The following is a 17,473-nucleotide window of genomic DNA, read 5'->3' on the forward strand; positions in this document are numbered from 1 at the left end:
GGTCACTGTTGACTTGAGTATGTTTGAAAACTGAGGAAAAAATTAGAATGAAGTCTAATTCACAAAATTAATGGCCTGTATTCTGCTGTTAAGGAAAGGAATTAATAATTCTGCACCTGGCCTATGTAATTATTCATTACAGTTGACCACTGAACAACTGGGAGGAGTTTAATCTGTGTATAATTCATAGTTGGCCCTCCATACCCACGGTTCCTCCACACCCCAGGATTCAAAACACCCACCTAACAGTGGACCACACGGTTCAAACCTGTGCTGTTCAAGGATCAACTGTTAAATACTTTTTATTTGTAATTTATGTTATGTGTTTAAACTCTATTTAACTTTATGTTAACATTTTTTTTAAGAGAGGAGACATACATTTTTTTTCAATTGCCATTGGTATTTCCAAGTAAATAACTGCTAATCCCACTATTTTGTTTAACAGAAAGGGACATTGAAGCCTGGGGAATGGGCATGGCTTACCCAGCTCCATACAGGCAGGCATTAATCTGATTAGAACCTGTTTGATTTAGCTCCTCAGGCCAGGGTGGGGTCCATCTTGACTTTAGCTTTCTTCTTCCTTCCACTTGATAGCTAAATTTGCAATCCATGCCCAATAAATGCTCCTTTGGAGGAGGGCCCTTCATCAACCTAGGGGAAGGGAGAGGCAAACACCAAGTGCTGCATAAATCCTCAGAGTTGGTGCAGATAGAGCGGGAATCACCAAGTCATGTCTGACTCTTTAGGAGCCCATGGGATTCTTCAGAATGGGGCCCGCCAGGCTCGTCTGTCCATGGGATTCTTCAGACAAGAATACTGGAGTGGGTGAAGTGGGTTGCCATTTCCTTCTCCAGAAGGTCTCCCCCTCCCAGGGATCGAACCCGCGTCTCTTATGTCTCCTGCATTGCAGGCGGATTCTTTACCGCTGAGCCACCGGGAAATCGGTGCTCTGTACTAGCCTCCTGGTTCATAGGAAACGCTCAGTAGTTGCTGGGGTCACCCTCAATGCAGGTGGGGAAGTCAACCTGCAAATCAGTTCTCAATGACAAGCTAAGTGCTCACTGGGAGTCCCTAGGGGAAAGCCTAGGCGCTTAATTCGTGCTCCCAGGTGACACAGTCAGTACTTGTGTTTCTGGCTGGTCTCTGATGGTGGGGAGGGTTGGAAATCCCCATAGTTCCCTCAAAGGATGGGTAAGGAGAGACCTCGGTTTATTTTCCCATCTGTGAAACCGGGGCATAACAGTGTCACGAAGACGTGCGCAGGTGGGCAGTTTCAGCAGCGAGACGGATGAATGGAGGAACGGGCTTTCTCTCCTCCCTCCCCCATCTTTCCCATCTTGGCTTCCACGGTTTAGGAATTTGGTGATTGGACGGTTTCTTCTTGGATGGTCAGAAGACCTCCCGACACGACCCTTTAGGCACTGGCACACTAAAAGGTCGGAAAGTTGCGGGAGCCAACGTTCCCCTCTCCTACGTCCTCCGCGCCCAGCTCCACTCACCCTCCAGCTCCTTCCCTCAATCCTCCCGCTCCCCTCCTCCTTCGTCCCCGCCCCGCTCCCGTTCTCTTATTGGCCGACCGGGCCGGCCCGGGATTTAAAGGGCCCGCTCACCGCGCCGCCCTGAGAGCTGCAGCTGGTCCCGGCCTTGCGGCCTGCGGGGGAGGCTGCCGGGAGGAGGCAGCGACGACGGCGGCGGCGGCACGTCCCCAGCCCCTTGGACCGCAGCTTCCTTACTGCCAGGTAGGTCGCCGGTGGTGCACGCTCGGCTCTCCAGCTTGCATCCTGAGCCGGCCTCCCCTTGTGGGTCTGCAGTGCGTGTGCTAGGGCCCCTTCTCCATCACCTTTCCACCTCCCCCTTCTGCCGTGTCCCCTACCACCATCTCCACCTCCCTGCAGCCCCCGGGCCTGGGAAGGGCTTTGTTGGCGGCCGGGTGGGGGTGGGATGGGGCGCGCGGGGGATACAGGACACCCCCCACCTCCGTTCAAGGAGAGATGCACACGGTCCCCGAGTGTCACAGGATCTCCCGCTCTGCCCTCCACACAGCGTGACTCTACCTTGCAAACCAGGGAGCCCTTCAATTTGATATACAGGCCTAGAATGTACACCATTCAATCACCATCGGACCCGGACTGTTCCCAGCGTACAAGAACACAGATCCTTCATTCACCTCAGGTCACGGGCTGTGTATGGGCACCTGGGACACCCCTCCACACACACACACACACACACACACACAGTTGGCAGCTCAGTCTGATGTACCTTACACTCGCACCCTCCCCCCACCATACCCTAAGCTGAAATCTGAGTGCTCAAATCCATCCCTTGAGCATCATCTGCCCCATGGACATCCCAGCTAGCCTCCTCTGTGTCCCTCCTTTTGCAGGTCTATCCATCTGTCCATCCATCCGTGGGGGTCTGCAATGGCCACCTTCAGCCGCCAGGAATTTTTCCAGCAGCTGCTGCAGGGCTGTCTCCTGCCTACTGCCCAGCAGGGCCTTGACCAGATCTGGTTGCTCCTTGCCATCTGCCTCGCCTGCCGCCTCCTCTGGAGGCTTGGTAAGTGCCTGCCCCACCATGGGCCACCATGCCAAGCCATATCACACCTGCCACATTTATCCATACCAAGGCCCACTTTATTCTGCCATATCTTGCCAAGCCAGGCTGCTATGTGTCCAGCCTACCACATCCCACCAAGCTAAGCCCCACTCTACCACCCCACATCCTACTAACCCGGCCACCCTATGCTACATCACACCAAGTCTCATCCTGCCATGCCAAACCATGCCTTTCAGTATCCCTGGGTTCTGGGACTCTTGAAAGCTGAGGTTCTTAAATCTTGGGGTCTTGAAATGCCTACATCCCAAGGTTATAAAATTCTGAAATGCACATGTCACAGGGCTATGGAAAGTACCATGTATCCCAAAGTACCATGTTACAGGGTTTGGGGATTCTGACATGTTGAAATTCTCATATTCTATGCTTCCAAAATGCTGGCATTCTGGATTTCTAGAATTATAATAAAATTTCTGGATTCTAAGATTCTGAAATGTTTCCACAAACTGGGGCATGCCTTTATCTAAAAGATAAGATTCCAAGTCCCCAAGGTTCCTATAGGATGCTGAGAATTTTGGAAATCTGAGACTCAGAAGTTCTACACTTTCTTTTTTCTTGTTCTTTTATCTTAAATGGATGTTTTATTTTTCCCCAGGTTTATCATTTTGAAAAATTTCAAAGTTACTGCAAAGCTAAGTTGAAAGAATAGTACAATGAACACTCATATACGCATCACCTGATTCTCCAACTGTCAACATCCTGCCACATTAGCTCGCTCTATCGATCGCTTGATCATCTTCCTGAATCACTTGAATAACCTGCTGACACTTCACCCCAAATCCTCTTGCATGTGTCCCCCAAGAATAAGGACATCTTCCCCCCACAGCCATAGCCTAAAGCATCACCCCTCAGGAAATTTAATCTCAGTGCTATAGTGTTATCCAATATAAGTTATTCAGATTTCCTCCAGGGTTCCCAAAATGACCTTTATAGATGTCTCTTTTCTTTAAACCCAAGCTGCCTCCCCAGCTCCCCAAAACCTGCTTTGTGTCACCTGCAATCCCACCACATTCCAACCTCTAAGCCTTTGCCTGAGCTGTGAACTCTGCCCAGGTTGCCCTTCTACCAACCCTCCTCTAGTTCCCTATCATGTTCTCTCTTTCTTTCACCCAAAGGGTTGCCATCCTACCTGAAGCATGCAAGCACCGTGGCAGGCGGCTTCTTCAGCCTCTACCACTTCTTCCAGCTGCACATGGTTTGGGTCGTGCTGCTCAGCCTCCTGTGCTACCTCGTGCTGTTCCTCTGCCGACATTCTTCCCATCGGGGTGTCTTCCTCTCCGTCACCATCCTCATCTACCTGCTTATGGGGTATGGGCGTGAGTCCTCATCCCTGTACCATCAGCAGAAGAGTGGGTGGGGGCGGGGGGGGGTCCCCAGGCCACCCCTCCTGAGAGTGTCCAGGATAGGGAGGGCATAAGATGTTTCTGGAGGTGGTAGAAATCTGGGAGGCTTGTTCTTTCCAGAGGGCTACCCTGGACAGGTGGCACTTGAGCTCCCCCTGGAGGAGGGAGCCCTGGAGATCTCTTCCTCCTTGAGGTTGTGCAGGGCAGGGAAAATATGCTCTGTCTGCACCTTGGTTTACCCCCTTTGCGGTGTCTGAGGCCAGGGGAGTCATAGGGCCAAGATCACCACCTTTTTCCTCAGTGAGATGCACATGGTGGATACCGTGACATGGCACAAGATGCGAGGTAGGCAGCCCTGGCTCTGTCCCCCTGCCCCAGCCCTCCAGCCCCACTCCACCTCTCCTAAATCCCCCCACCCTGTCTCTTTCCTTCCCCATGCTTCCCCCTCATCTGCCTAGCTCACTGGACACGCAGCCCTCAGACTCCCCTCACGTCTGTGTTTCTCTCTACCATGCCTCTTCCCCCACCCCATCTGTCTGTCCCATCTCATGTCCGTGCCTGACTCTCTATAGAGTCAGAACATCTGCCAGTCCTGGGCCCACCTGCTCAACTGCCTGTCTGACCCTGTGCCCACTTCTCCACCCTTGCACTCTTCTTTCCTACCGCCTTTCACCTGGTGATCCCCACATCCCCCCATGGCTACCTGCTCTCTTCTCATCCACTTGACCATGGGCACCACATGTAGGGGCCCAGATGATCGTGGCCATGAAGGCGGTGTCTCTGGGCTTCGACCTGGACAGGGGCGAGGTGGGCGCAGTGCCCTCGCCTGTGGAGTTCATGGGCTACCTCTACTTCGTGGGCACCATCGTGTTCGGGCCCTGGATATCCTTCCACAGCTACCTACAGGCCGTCCAAGGCCGCCCGCTGGTGAGGCCCTGGGTAGACAGGTGGGCAGGGACCGTGGGAGCCACCATGAGGCAGTGTTCACGGAGCCTTGATCCCCATAGAGCCGCCGATGGCTGCAGAAGGTGGCCCGGAGCCTGGCGCTGGCCCTGCTGTGCCTTGTGCTGTCCACCTGTGTGGGGCCCTACCTCTTCCCGTACTTCATTCCCCTTGATGGTGACCGCCTCCTTCGCAAGTGAGCACAGCCTTCGAGGCCTCTGCCCAGCAGTGAGGGGGTTGGGGAGGGACCTGGGGTCTCCCCAGCTCTGAGCTTGTCTCTTAATGCTTCTATCTGTCTTCTGTTACTACAGCAAGAAACGCAAAGTCAGGTAAATGAGGGCAGGTGCTGAGGGCGAGTGGGGCTGACTAGGGGGTGGGGCATAGTCTGTAACTGATTGGTTCTGTGAGTCTGAGACTGTCTGACCATCTACCCAGTGACTAGACAGAGACTGTTTGTCTGAGGCTTTGGTTTGACCATGATTGGCCCTATAACTCCATGTACAGTAGATACTCCATTACATACTGTACCTGTCTGTCCATCTGTTCTGCTATTCCACCATTAGAAGCAAGTTATATGAGTGCAATAGAAAGCAACAGATATGTGTCGGTTGGCGATGCTGACCTGTCTGTGACACTGGCTAGAGGTGTGTGTGGGTTTCTGCCTGTCAGCCAGGGACTCCTTGTGTGGGACTGGAGTTCTGGCTGGCTGGCTGGCTGTGCGGTTGTCTGTGATGGGAGCATCCTGTCACTAGACAGGATAAACCTGGCTTGTCTCTAATTGTGGCTGGTAATGGATCTGTGGTGTGTTGTGTGTGTGTCTGTGATGATTCTGCCTATGGATCTGCCTTCTCTGGCTCCTCAGTATTGTCCAACGGAGGGGCAGGACTGACCATCCACCCCTGGTGTGACTAGGATTTCATCCAGCTCTTTGATTACCTGAACTTCTCCCCTCCTCACTGGCTGCTGATTGTGTCTGATGCTGAATGAGGCTCTGAAAGGTGGGATGACTTGCCCATTGTCACCCAGCTACAGCCAGACATTAATCCCAGGCCTGAATCCAGAACCTATGCTTTTTCCAGTGGAAAATGTTTCCTGTCTTTGACCATGTCTGAGTATACACGTGACAGGATGACTGTCTTAAGTGTAGAATTGTGTATGTGTACATAACTGGGTGCTTGATGATCTCTGAGCCTAACTAAAGGACTTCCATGTGTCTTATGGTCACTGAATCTGGTCAGAGAGCTGGGAGTCTTGATAGTATGTGTGTCTGCCCATGAAGCTGTGAGATCAGCCTCTAACAGTGGCTGGGTCTGGATGTCTAGCCAGGTGAGGCCATGGGACCATGTCATATCATAGAGCAGCTCACACGTCAATTTGAGCCACCTGAAACTAACCAACAGGACATGGAAGCATGGATGCGTGTGGCTATCGTAGCATGACTGTCACCTCTTTTGCTGCCATGTTTCTGTCTGTCTTGTTGATGAACAACTCAGACCAGCTTCCAGGGCCTCTCTGACTCTCTTTCCTTTCTTCTTTGCTGCCTTCTGACCCCAAGGGGCACCATGGTAAGGTGAGTCTATAGAGTGGGGCCAGGGATGCTGGCAATTGGGGGGGTGTCACGCCTGGACCTGGGCATGATGCCTCTCTCTCTGGCTCCTTTTCCCCCAGGTGGCTGCGAGCCTACGAGAGTGCTGTCTCCTTCCACTTCAGCAACTACTTTGTGGGCTTTCTGTCCGAAGCCACGGCCACGTTGGCGGGGGCTGGCTTCACCGAGGAGAAGGATCACCTGGAATGGTGGGGAGGGCTGGAGGGCTCCACCTCCCACAGGGTGCTGCCTAGAGGAGCATCAGGGAGGAGGGGGGATGCTCTCAGGGGAGGGAACAACTAAGAACAGAAGTGTGACTCTCAGGTTGGTTAAATCCCAAATAAGTTTGCATGTCTCTTTTGCCCACAGGGACCTGACAGTCTCTAAGCCACTGAATGTGGAGCTGCCCCGGTCCATGGTGGAAGTTGTCACAAGCTGGAACCTGCCCATGTCTTATTGGCTAAATAACTGTGAGTCACAAAGTCATCATTCCAAGAGGGTTGGCAGGCATCAACCCACACCCCTTTTCACATTCATACAACAAGTTGAACATAGTAGGGACCAAAAAACCTCCCAAATAACTCCTGTCCTCGTGGAGTTGACATTTTTGTTGGGGGGAACAGTATCATTTTTAAAAATACACAGTAGTTCAGGTGGTGATATGTGCTGTGGTAAGAAAAATAAAGAGAGAAGGTGAAGATGATCTGGGAGTGTTAGGAGTGTGTGGGTGGGAGTGGATGCAATTTTAAATAAATCAACCAGAGCAAGTCTCACTGAGGAGCTAGTCTGAGCAAAGACCTAGAGGTGAGAAAGCAATCCATGCAAATAGGTATGGGAGAAATGTAACAGATGGCAGGAGCAGCAGTGCACAGGCCCTGAGGCAGGTTTGAGGCCCTGGTACATTTGAGGTACAGTGAGGAGACCAGTAGAGCCGGAGCAGAGTGAGCAAGGGGATGAGTGGCAGGAGGTGAGGTCTAAGAGGTGACAGAGCCTTGTCCTATAGAGTCTCTCTGGCCACGGGGAGGACTTTGGCTTTTTCTCTGAAAAAGACACAGCAGGGGTATGAGCAGAAGAGGGCCACGGGCTGCCTTGGGTTGTAACAGGATCCTCTGGCTATTGTGAGGAAAGAGGGGGTGTTGAGGAGGGCAGGAGTGGAAATGGAGAGGTCAAATTCTGGATAAACTCCAAAGCTGGAACTGACAGAATATGCTAAGAGTTTGGTTATGGGAGTCAGGGGAGGAGCAGAGCAAAGGTGATAGTGAGGCTTTTGGTCTTGATGAATTGGAAGGCTTTAATTGACATTGGCCACACTTGGAAAGACTATAGGAAGAACAGGTTGGGAGGGACAGTCAGGAGCTAAGTTTTAGGTAATGTGAAATTGGAGGCCATTATAGAGAGACCTCATCCTGGGGGCCCTGAGAGGTTGTGGGTATCCTCACCCTGCCCTAATGGCCCCCCAGGAAGGGCAGGGGAAAAGCTCAGAAGACTCTTGCCCCACCTCTCCCCGCCCCCCGTAGATGTTTTCAAGAATGCTCTCCACCTGGGGACCTTCTCAGCCGTGCTGGTCACCTATGCAGCCAGCGCCCTCTTGCACGTGAGCAGAGCAGAACTGGGATCAGGATGGTAGCTGGGTGGGGGTGGCGGGGCCTCCTGCTCACTCACCTCACTGCCCCCAACCCCACCCCAGGGCTTCAGCTTCCACCTGGCTGCAGTACTGCTGTCTCTGGCATTTATCACTTACGTGGAGCATGGTGAGTGCAGAACCCAACCCAGCAGATGGGACGGGTGGCTGGTGTTGGTTGGTGGTGGGCTGGAACCACTGTCACCTGAGGCTAACCTCACAGTCTTACCTTCCCCTCCCCCGCATCTGCCCTAGTTCTCCGAAAGCGCCTGGCTCGGATTCTCAGTGCCTGCGTCTTATCAAAACGGTGCCCACCAGACTGTTCACACCAGCATCGCTTGGTGAGGATTCAGCCTAGGCAGCCTTGTGGTCAACTCCCCCCCCTCAAAAATTATTTCTCTTTCCATCTTATATCTATCTCAGGGTGCCCAGCTTTCTCTTCCAGTCCTGAACCATGTTCATAACCTCACCTCTATTCACTGGCATCCATCTCTCTAATAAGAATGTATCAAGCAACTGCTGTATACCCCCCTAGTGTTTATTTTCCCAATGAACATTTGTTGAGCACCTCCTGGTACTGGTGTTGGAGACACAGTGATGAATAAAATAAACCAAAATCTCAGCCCTCTGGGACAAACATTTTAACAGGGGAGACAGTAAATAAAAAAATAAGTCAGTAAAGTGTAGTAGCTTGTTAGGTTGTGATTAGTTCCAAGGAGGACATACATAAGGGAAGGGGAGAGGGAAATATCAGGGGTGAGTGGTTTCAAATTTAAGTGGGGAATTGACTTTTGAGTTCTTTAACTGAAGGAGGTAAGGAAGGGGAGCATTTCAGGCAAAGGGAACAACCAGAGTAAAGGCCCTGAGATGGGAGGGTGTCTGAAATATTTGAGGAATAGTGAGGAGGCCAGGATGGCTTGAGCAGAGTGAGTCAGAGGGGGAGAGGTGGGCCCTGTAGGTCATAGCAGCAATTTGCTTTGGTTCGTGTCTTTTTTTTCTCATCCTTTTGGCAACAAGAAGTATGGAGAATTTCAGATTTCCCTCTAACCAGCCAGCCAATGTTTATCACCATAAACCCCCAACTCAAGGCCCCACCCATCATTCTTCCTCCTCTGCCTGAATGCTCGAATCTCCCCCAATTTGGACGTTCTCAAGCTAACAGTATCCTCATCCTTGGATACCCCTTGAGCTCCAGGAGGATCAGAACCATCTCTTTCCTACTCTGGCAGGGGGTGCCCTGGACATCCTTATTCCTGTGCCTAGAGTGTTTCCCTTGGAGAAGGCGATGGCACCCCACTCCAGTCCTCTTGCCTGGAAAATCCCATGGACGGAGGAGCCTGGTGGGCTGCAGCCCATGGGGTTGCAAGGAGTCAGACCAGACTGAAGCGACTTAGCAGCAGCAGCAGCAGAGTGTTTCCCTGGGAGCACCTGCCCAGGTGGCATTGGAGGACAGTAATTAGGTCCAGATGCCAGGCTTATCCATCTGTCTTCCACAGGGCCTGGGGGTTCGAGCCTTAAACCTGTTCTTTGGGGCCCTGGCCATCTTCCACCTAGCCTACCTGGGCTCCCTGTTTGATGTTGATGTGGACGACACCACAGAGGAACAGGTAAGGTGGGGGGGGCCTGGGCTGGGGGTCACCCAGGGATGTGCTACCTGCTCATCAGAACCATAAGAACAAAGGTGTGGAGGACAAGGCATGAGGACCTTGTGTCCAGTGTCTCCAGCTTGTGTAACCACTGCTCCTTTGTCCTTCTCTCCCACTGTCCCTCTGGTTGATTGATACTGTTGGGTCTTTTACTTGGATGAAGTGTGCAAAATGTGTTTATTTTACTTAAAATTAATTTTCTATAGATAGAATATAAAATCTGAGTTTTCCTTTTTTAAAAGTTAATTATTTCATCATATTGTTACTTAGGTAGAACTGGCAAGTTTTCTTTATTTAATTTGTTAAAAATAGTTTTACTTATATTGATTGTGCAAATCCTGGATTCTACTTTAAAAGTGTATGTTAAAATGTATATACTGTTTTTATTCAGGAAGAGTGTGCACATTCCATATTTTACTCTTCTTTAAATGAAAAACAATTTAAAGTAATGTTTATATGGCACTAACAGGATCCAGGTTTTGCTTCTCTTTTTTTTTTTTTTTTTTTGGCTGCGCCAGGCATCTTGCAGGATCTTAGTTCCTTGACCAGGAATTGAACCCTGGGCCACCACAGTGAAGGGACCTAGTCCTAACCACCGGACCACTAGGAATTCCCTTAGTTCAATTTTTAATTGAAAATAAAACTTTATGTTTTATATTTTGTCATTAAAAAACAATTTTTGATTTTTCATTCAGGTTGAATGTGTAAAATCTGGGTTTTGCTTCTTTTTAAATAAAAGTGTTGGTTTTTTATTAAAACTTTAAAAAATAGTTAATGCAGGAAATTCCCTGGCAGTCCAGTGGTTAGCACATGGCACTTTCACTGCTGGGGCCCAGGTTCAATCCCTGGTCAGGGTACTAAGGTCCTGCAATCCTCGAGGCACAGCTAAAAAAAAAAATAGTTAATGCACATCGCATGGTTCAGACACCAGTGTACAAGATATTCAGGGGAAAGTCATTCCTACTGTGTTACCTCCATCCTCTTATGGGTACCCACTTTTGTTCATTTTATTGAACTATTCTTTTAAAATATAAGCATAATAAGCAGATATAAAAAAATTTTTTTAATTCCCTCCCCCTGGTTTCTACCCTAAAGGTAACATATGAATGACACTGTGCTGCATGTTGCTCTTTTCACATAATTCCTGAAAACTTCCCACATTAAGAAACAGAGTAGGGGCTTCCTTGGTGGTCCAGTGGCTAAGACCCTGAGCTCCCAATGCAAGGGGCCTGGGTTTGATCCCGAGTCAGGGAACTAGATCCCACATACTGCAACTAACACCTGGTACAGCCAAATAAATAATTTTTTTAAAAAAGACACAGAGTATCCTCATTCATCTTTTCCATTGTGATATAATATAGTTTGTCCCTTATCAGTGAACACCCAGGTGATTTTCCATTCCTTTTCTATTGTAAGTAATGCTACAGCAAGTAATAACATCACATCCATGTGGATTCACAGAGGAGCAGACAGAACTGTAGGATCTAGTCTTGACAGCAATGGAGAAGTTACCTTTTCACCCTCCCACCAGCAGTGTGTGATCGTGCTTGTCACAACAATAAGTGCCTTTCAGACTTCACAGATATGTTTGTCAGTTTGAGTGGAGGGAGGTGATGCATGAGGCTGAGTATGTTTTGATAATGTTTAAGAGTGATTTCATTTTTTTTCCTTTTCTGAAAATGGCCTACTCACCTCCTTTGCTAATGTCTGTCTTTTTAAAAAACTCAATTTCTAGGAACTCTTTATATATAACGGAGAGTACAGGTCAGAGAGTGGGATCACCTTGTCTCGTATTTAAATTTTTAAAATAGGAGAAAACACAAAAAAGACTAAGTCTGCTTACCTTTCATATGTACTCAATCTCTTCTCTGGGGCCTCACTCAGGATTGCAGTGGAGTCACAGAAACATCCTTGAGCAAAGGATGGGTTTTCCTGAGATCTTTTTATTCTTGCTGAGTGGGACCAACCATCACCTCTTTCCCACAGGGCTACGGCATGGCATACACTGTCCACAAATGGTCAGAGCTCAGCTGGGCCAGTCACTGGGTCACTTTTGGATGCTGGATCTTCTACCGTCTCATAGGCTGAGACACATCTGTGGACCATCACAAGCTCCCTCAAGACCCCTCCTCAGGGTGCCAGCTCTGATGGGTGATGAGGGAAGGCCCTCTAATTCTTGACCCTCTCTCCATCCTTGACCCCTCTCAACACCCATACACAAACACACACACACACCATTTCCATGCCTGTCAATCCCCACCCCACCACAAGGCGGGAAGGGAGTGGTCCCTCCTGGGGCCTAGGGGTGGGGGATGCTTGGGGAAGCAGAGAGGGGGAGATCCAGGGCCTCCCCGCCTTCCTTTTCCCTTTTTATACAGTTTGTTATTATCAAATAAAAGTAGGAAATATACAAAAGCCTCTTTCTTTACTGTTCAGTGGGGAATAGAAATGAATTAGGAAGGGGACACAGCATGTATAAAGGTTTGGAAGCTAGAAACCATGAAGAGGGAGGTTGTGATTGGTTTCTAGTTCATTTATTATCATTCATGATTGAATGATGAGCCTGAGGATAGTACTGCTAGATTTGAGTGGGACCAGGACAGATTGGATACCTGGATGTGGGGGAGGCCTGATACTAATTGTTCCAATTGGCTGAAAAACTGACGAATTCCCATTCTAACTGGTTGCCCTGACTGGGACAGTGGAGGAAAAGCAAGACTGATGAAGAGTTGATGCCTATTGGTCCTTAGGACTGAGGGGTGTGGATTCTAATTGGATAGAAGGCCTGGGTTGGGTCTGGAGACTGACTGAATAGTCTGGGTTCCCACTGGGTTAGAGTTATGGAATTTTGATTCACTCTTAAGAGTTGGCACAGGGGGTTTGAGGGCCTCCATGTCAATTGGTCAGCAAGGCTGAGGGGCTTGGGTTTTGATTGGTTGTTCTGACTTGAAGTCCAGATGGAGATGGCCTGAGGGAGAGACGGAGGCAGCAGTAAGATCTGATCTGTCTGTTAGTTGTATCCAACTCTCTGCAACCCCATGGACTGTAGCCCGCGGGTTCCTCTGTCCATGGGATTTCCCAGGCAAGAATACTGGAGTGGATTGCCATTCCCTTCTCCAGGGGATCTTCCTGACCCAGGGATCGAACCCGCGTCTCCTACATTGCAGGTGGATGCTTTACTGCTGAGCCACCAGGACTTATTTGTATTACGTTTCCTTGCCCATTTGGGGGGGTTAGGATTGAAGGTTGATCTGGGAAAAGTTTTGGTTGCTCTGCTTTTACAAATGAGTGCAACGCAATGCTGATTCAACAGCAGATAAACACCCGATTTCCGATGGGATGGATAAGGGGTTAGGGAAACTGAAGCCAAGACTTGCCACAGATTGGCTTCTGGCTGAAAACGCCCACCAACCGTGGCTTCTCCGCAGCAAAAATGGTACCACGCGTGAGGGCGGGGTCAGCGGCACACAGACAATAACTATTGGTTGAGAGCGGCACTGGCCTCCTTTCCAGCTCCTCCATTGGCCAGTTCCACAAGGCGGAACCTGTGAGGGGTTGGATTTGAAGTAGTGATATTTCGGAGCCAGCGAGCAATCTTAGTGAGACCCGGGAGCCTGTGGGAGAGACCGCTGCAAACGCGCTGTTGAGTGAGTTGCCCTCCGCCTGAAATGCCTCTCCATCCCTTAGCTCTCAATTGCTAAATGGCCAGCCCTTGGCGCGCCTGCGCGAGACCCTTCCCCCGCCCCCACTTCCCCCTCCGCTTTGCCACCCTCACCACCCCCACGCGCCTGCGCAGGGCGGTCGGCTACTGCGCGGTTGTCGGGACTGCTAAAGATCTGCCTTCTCATCGGGCAGCTGAACCAGAGGGTTCTAGTTCTGATTGGTGGTCTCTGTATTTGCCCCTCCTTTTCCCCTTTAGCCCCAGGCGTAGGACCCCTGCCCTCCACTTTCCTTTCTTGCGGGTTGGCTGCAGGGTGAGCAATTTCGGGAGGGGTCGGACACTGAACCTGAAGGTGTAGTTCTGATTAGTCATCTTTTTTGTCTGTCCTGCAGTTTCCAGGACTATGGGGAGGGTAATAGCTTTCCATTGCAGGATGCAAGACAGTGACCCTTGCAAATCTTGTCGTTGTGTCTCCCCTAGCAGACCTGTGAGTCATGGCACCGGGTCTGGCTCCTGTGTCTCCCCCAGCGGACTGTAACCCCTGAGGGCGGGGATCAGGCCTGGTTACTGTGTCTCCCTGCCAGAGCATGACCAATGAGGGCTGGGACCTAGTCTGATTGTCGTGTCTGACCACCAGACTGTGACCAATGAGAGCAGAGACTAGGCCTGGTTCTATCTTCCCCAGTGAGACCAATGAGAGCTGAGATCTGTTCTGGTTCCTGTGTCTACCATATCATATGGCTCCCAGAGGGCAGGAACAAGCTTTCAGTTTTTCTGTAGCCTTATATTCATGTTTTTTAAATAGTATATAATTAGATTATTTTAGTTGAGTCAGTCTTAATCGGTTAATTGAGTCCACTTACATTTCTTGTCATAATGAACTATTTGGATTTGATTTTATGATCTCATTCTATGCCTTTGTATTTGTTCAGTTTTTTTTTTTTAATTATTATTCTCTTTTCTACATATCCACACACCACCGTCAGCCTACAAAGACATGACCACCAACACCAGCCCCACGCACCCCTACTGGCCTCGGCATCTGAGACTAGACAACTTTGTGCCTAATGACTGCCCCACCTGGCATATCCTGGCTGGCCTATTCTCCGTCTCTGGAGTCTTAGTTGTGGCCACATGGCTGTTGTCAGGGCGTGCTGCGGTCGTCCCACTGGGGACTTGGCGGAGACTGTCCCTGTGCTGGTTTGCAGTATGTGGGTTCATTCACTTGGTGATTGAGGGCTGGTTCAGCCTCTACCACGCGGACCTTCTCGGAGACCAAGCCATCTTATCTCAACTCTGTGAGTCCTGGGTTCTTCAATATGCTGTGGAAGGGAATTTCCTGGACAAGGATTGGTTTAGATGTTTACCCACCCACCAACTCTTACTCCATTTGTTTAAAATAAATTTTTAAAATTTATTTAACTTTTGTTGCATATATATTCACATGGGTCCAAAATGAAGCTATTTAGAGGTATGCAGTAAAAATCTACCTTCTATCCACCAAGTTTCCCCAAATAATTGCTTGTGTTTCTTTTCAAGGTTTACACATAAATTACACACATAAACCTCAGTTTGCTCAACTGTAGAAGAGGGATAATAGTCATACCCAAATACATGTAAGACACTTAGAACAATGTTTGGCAGACAATACATACCATATAACTGTTTATTATCATCATCATCATTTTAATTTTTCCTTTTGTATAAATGGTAGCATGCTTTTTTCTAAATGAACTTTGCTTCTGAACTTTTTTTTTTTTTTGATGAGGACACTCATCATAAGTTTATAAGGAGTTTTGAAAGAATAAATGTTACAGAACTTTCAAGAATGGCTGCACCATTTTATATTCCCACCGGCAGTATATTAGAGTTACTTTTTCCACAGCCTCATCAACACTTGATCTGATCAGGTGTTTATTAAATTTTAGTCCTTCAAGTGGATGTGAGTGATATCTCATTATGGTTTTAATTTGCTTTCCCTTAGTGATTAATGAGTACCTTTCATGTGTTTATTCACCACTTAGAATCCTCTTTTGTGAAAAACCTATTTCAGTCTCCTGTCTATTTTTATAATGGGTGATCTATCTTTTCCTTAGTGATATCTGCTCACTCTTTCATTTACTCATCTGTTCACCTTCGAGCTCTCTCTCTCTCTCTCATTGGATACTTTCCTCACTCCATCATTTACACCTGCCTGATTTTATTCCACAACATTTATTGAATACAAGACAATCACAGCAACATTTAATGTTCTGTGTCAAGTTTGCACACGTTATCATGTATACATATAAAAACAGCTGCCCCATTTCACAGATGAGGAAACTGAGGCATGGGGAAGTTATAAAGCCTGCCTTCTTACATGAGCCCTTGGCTCTCACAAATCTGACTTCCTTTTCCTGCTGATATTCTTCATATAAGTTTCTTATCTTCCTCAGGGAAAGAGTATGCCAAGGGAGACAGCCGATATATCCTGTAAGTGTTTGTCAAGGGAGACCTGCATTGTTTTGGGGGGAGGTAAGTCAGGGAGCATTAAGGGGTGCCTTGTAGGTAGAGCACAGTGATGCCAGTGCCCCCTCCATCCTTTCTCTTGCAGGAATGATAACTTCATGATATGCATGGAGACCGTCACGGCTTACCTGTGGGGACCACTCAGCCTGTGGGTGGTGATTGCTTTTCTCCGCCATCAACCCCTCCGCTTTGTCCTACAGCTTGTGGTCTCTGTCGGTGAGGAGAAGGCCCACAATGGGTGCTTGAGGGCTTGATGGGGGATCTACAGACATGGGGGCATTCCTGCGGGTGGGACTTCTCAATTGTGCCCATCCAGGGCTGAGTCAGACTGAATGACAAACTCCCTGAGGTTTTGGAACAGCTATGCCCCTCCAGGCCTCTGTTCTCAATCCAGGAGAGTTCATTTCTCCTCCCACTCCATCACAAAGTATCTCATGAGGGTTACAGTTACATGAGGTGGCCCATGATGGTGGGAAACCCCTGCATTCTTCTGGATCAAGATTCTGAGCTTCCTTCATCTGAGATTCAGTCCTCTTATGTTCTTATGTTGTTAGCTTTCTGGAAATATGAGTTCTCTTTAGTCCTGGAATCCTGAGCTGTCTTGAATGAAAGAATTTTGAGCTTAAATTCTGGAGACATGAACTCTCTTGAGTTCAGAAAGTCTCAGCTTCTGATTTCTGGAATTCTCACATTTCTGATTTCTCAAATCTTCAGCCATGTGATTTCAGAACTTTTATGTCTCTGAATTTGGGAATCCTGAGCTCTAATAACTTGGAAAATGGCTTGGAATTGTTCCTCCTCCTTACAGAGTCCTTCTCCTTTTACCTCCCACAGGTCAGGTATATGGAGATGTGCTCTATTTCCTGACAGAGTACCGTGATGGATTCCAGCACGGGGAGCTGGGCCACCCACTCTACTTCTGGTTTTACTTTGTTTTCTTGAATGCCCTGTGGTTGGTGCTGCCTGGACTCCTCATATTGGATTCTATAAAGCAACTTGCTCATGCCCAGAGCATACTGGATGCCAAAGCCCCCAAAGCCAAGAGCAAGCAGAACTAAAGAGTGATGAACTAGGCTTAAACACCGGCTATTGAGGAACTCTCCACCTGCCAGAAGATTCCAATCCTTGCTTCCACAGGTTGGAAGGACAAAGCGAATTGATCTGTCAAACTCAGGTTGATGGGTGGGCAGTGGGAAGAAAGGAGCCGTGTGGAGCCACTGTCAGGAGCCAATGGGACAAAGGTACAAGAGAACCTAGGAAGTCTGTGATGGGGACAATTTTTTTTTTTTTTACTTTACAATACTGTATTGGTTTTGCCATACATTGACATGAATCCACCACAGGTGTACATGAGTTCCCAACCCTGAACCCCCCTCCCACCACCCTCCCCATATCATCTCTCTGGGTCATCCCAGTGCACCCACCCCAAGCATCCTGTATCCTGTATCGAACCTAGACTAGCGATTCGTTTCTTACATGATAGTATACATGTTTCAATGCCATTCTCTCAGGGACAATTTTTTAAATCAGGAAATAAAGATCTTGACCCTATAC

The 17,473-nt window shown here is 48.8% G+C and overlaps 2 protein-coding genes across 9 annotated transcripts; both read left to right on the forward strand.

Moving 5' to 3' along the window:
* The first annotated feature begins 1,610 nt into the window (after nt 1-1,610).
* Nucleotides 1,611-12,165, forward strand: PORCN (porcupine O-acyltransferase). Of its 6 annotated transcripts, none has more exons than XM_040265868.1 (15): nt 1,611-1,739; nt 2,384-2,556; nt 3,729-3,921; nt 4,258-4,301; nt 4,702-4,883; nt 4,964-5,094; nt 5,210-5,227; nt 6,454-6,468; nt 6,567-6,692; nt 6,853-6,953; nt 8,001-8,077; nt 8,171-8,234; nt 8,360-8,445; nt 9,601-9,711; nt 11,737-12,165. In XM_040265868.1, the coding sequence occupies exons 2-15, from the start codon at nt 2,421-2,423 to the stop codon at nt 11,836-11,838; spliced, it is 1,386 nt and encodes a 461-aa protein (XP_040121802.1). In that variant the 5' UTR covers nt 1,611-1,739; nt 2,384-2,420; the 3' UTR covers nt 11,839-12,165. The 6 variants fall into 6 exon arrangements, with proteins under 6 accessions (XP_040121802.1, XP_040121806.1, XP_040121804.1 ...); XM_040265873.1 differs by having other exon boundaries at nt 1,647-1,739; nt 3,209-3,921; XM_040265872.1 differs by lacking the exon at nt 8,001-8,077.
* Nucleotides 12,166-13,253: 1,088 nt separating this feature from the next.
* LOC120882087 (EBP cholestenol delta-isomerase) lies at nt 13,254-17,472 on the forward strand. Of its 3 annotated transcripts, XM_040265876.1 has the most exons (6): nt 13,315-13,397; nt 13,670-13,724; nt 14,398-14,709; nt 15,847-15,883; nt 16,005-16,135; nt 16,754-17,470. In XM_040265876.1, the coding sequence occupies exons 3-6, from the start codon at nt 14,409-14,411 to the stop codon at nt 16,975-16,977; spliced, it is 693 nt and encodes a 230-aa protein (XP_040121810.1). In that variant the 5' UTR covers nt 13,315-13,397; nt 13,670-13,724; nt 14,398-14,408; the 3' UTR covers nt 16,978-17,470. The 3 variants fall into 3 exon arrangements, with proteins under 3 accessions (XP_040121809.1, XP_040121811.1, XP_040121810.1); XM_040265875.1 differs by lacking the exon at nt 13,670-13,724 and having other exon boundaries at nt 13,254-13,397; nt 16,754-17,472; XM_040265877.1 differs by lacking the exon at nt 13,670-13,724 and having other exon boundaries at nt 13,285-13,397; nt 14,344-14,709.
* The last annotated feature ends 1 nt before the right edge of the window (nt 17,473 follows it).

This window comes from Oryx dammah, unplaced genomic scaffold (assembly GCF_014754425.2).
Source record: "Oryx dammah isolate SB20612 unplaced genomic scaffold, SCBI_Odam_1.1 HiC_scaffold_23, whole genome shotgun sequence".
NCBI classification, from domain to species: domain Eukaryota; kingdom Metazoa; phylum Chordata; class Mammalia; order Artiodactyla; family Bovidae; genus Oryx; species Oryx dammah.

What these genes read in the sequence shown, in the direction of transcription:
- LOC120882087 (XM_040265875.1), top strand. Translation starts at nt 14,409, where the DNA reads ATGACCACCAACACCAGCCCCACGCACCCCTACTGGCCTCGGCATCTG. An exon ending in AGCCATCTTATCTCAACTCT is followed by an intron (nt 14,710 to 15,846) that starts GTGAGTCCTGGG and finishes TATCTTCCTCAG; the next exon opens with GGAAAGAGTATGCCAAGGGA. An exon ending in GGAGACAGCCGATATATCCT is followed by an intron (nt 15,884 to 16,004) that starts GTAAGTGTTTGT and finishes TTTCTCTTGCAG; the next exon opens with GAATGATAACTTCATGATAT.
- PORCN (XM_040265868.1), top strand. Translation starts at nt 2,421, where the DNA reads ATGGCCACCTTCAGCCGCCAGGAATTTTTCCAGCAGCTGCTGCAGGGC. An exon ending in CTCATCTACCTGCTTATGGG is followed by an intron (nt 3,922 to 4,257) that starts GTATGGGCGTGA and finishes CTTTTTCCTCAG; the next exon opens with TGAGATGCACATGGTGGATA. An exon ending in GAGAAGGATCACCTGGAATG is followed by an intron (nt 6,693 to 6,852) that starts GTGGGGAGGGCT and finishes TTTTGCCCACAG; the next exon opens with GGACCTGACAGTCTCTAAGC.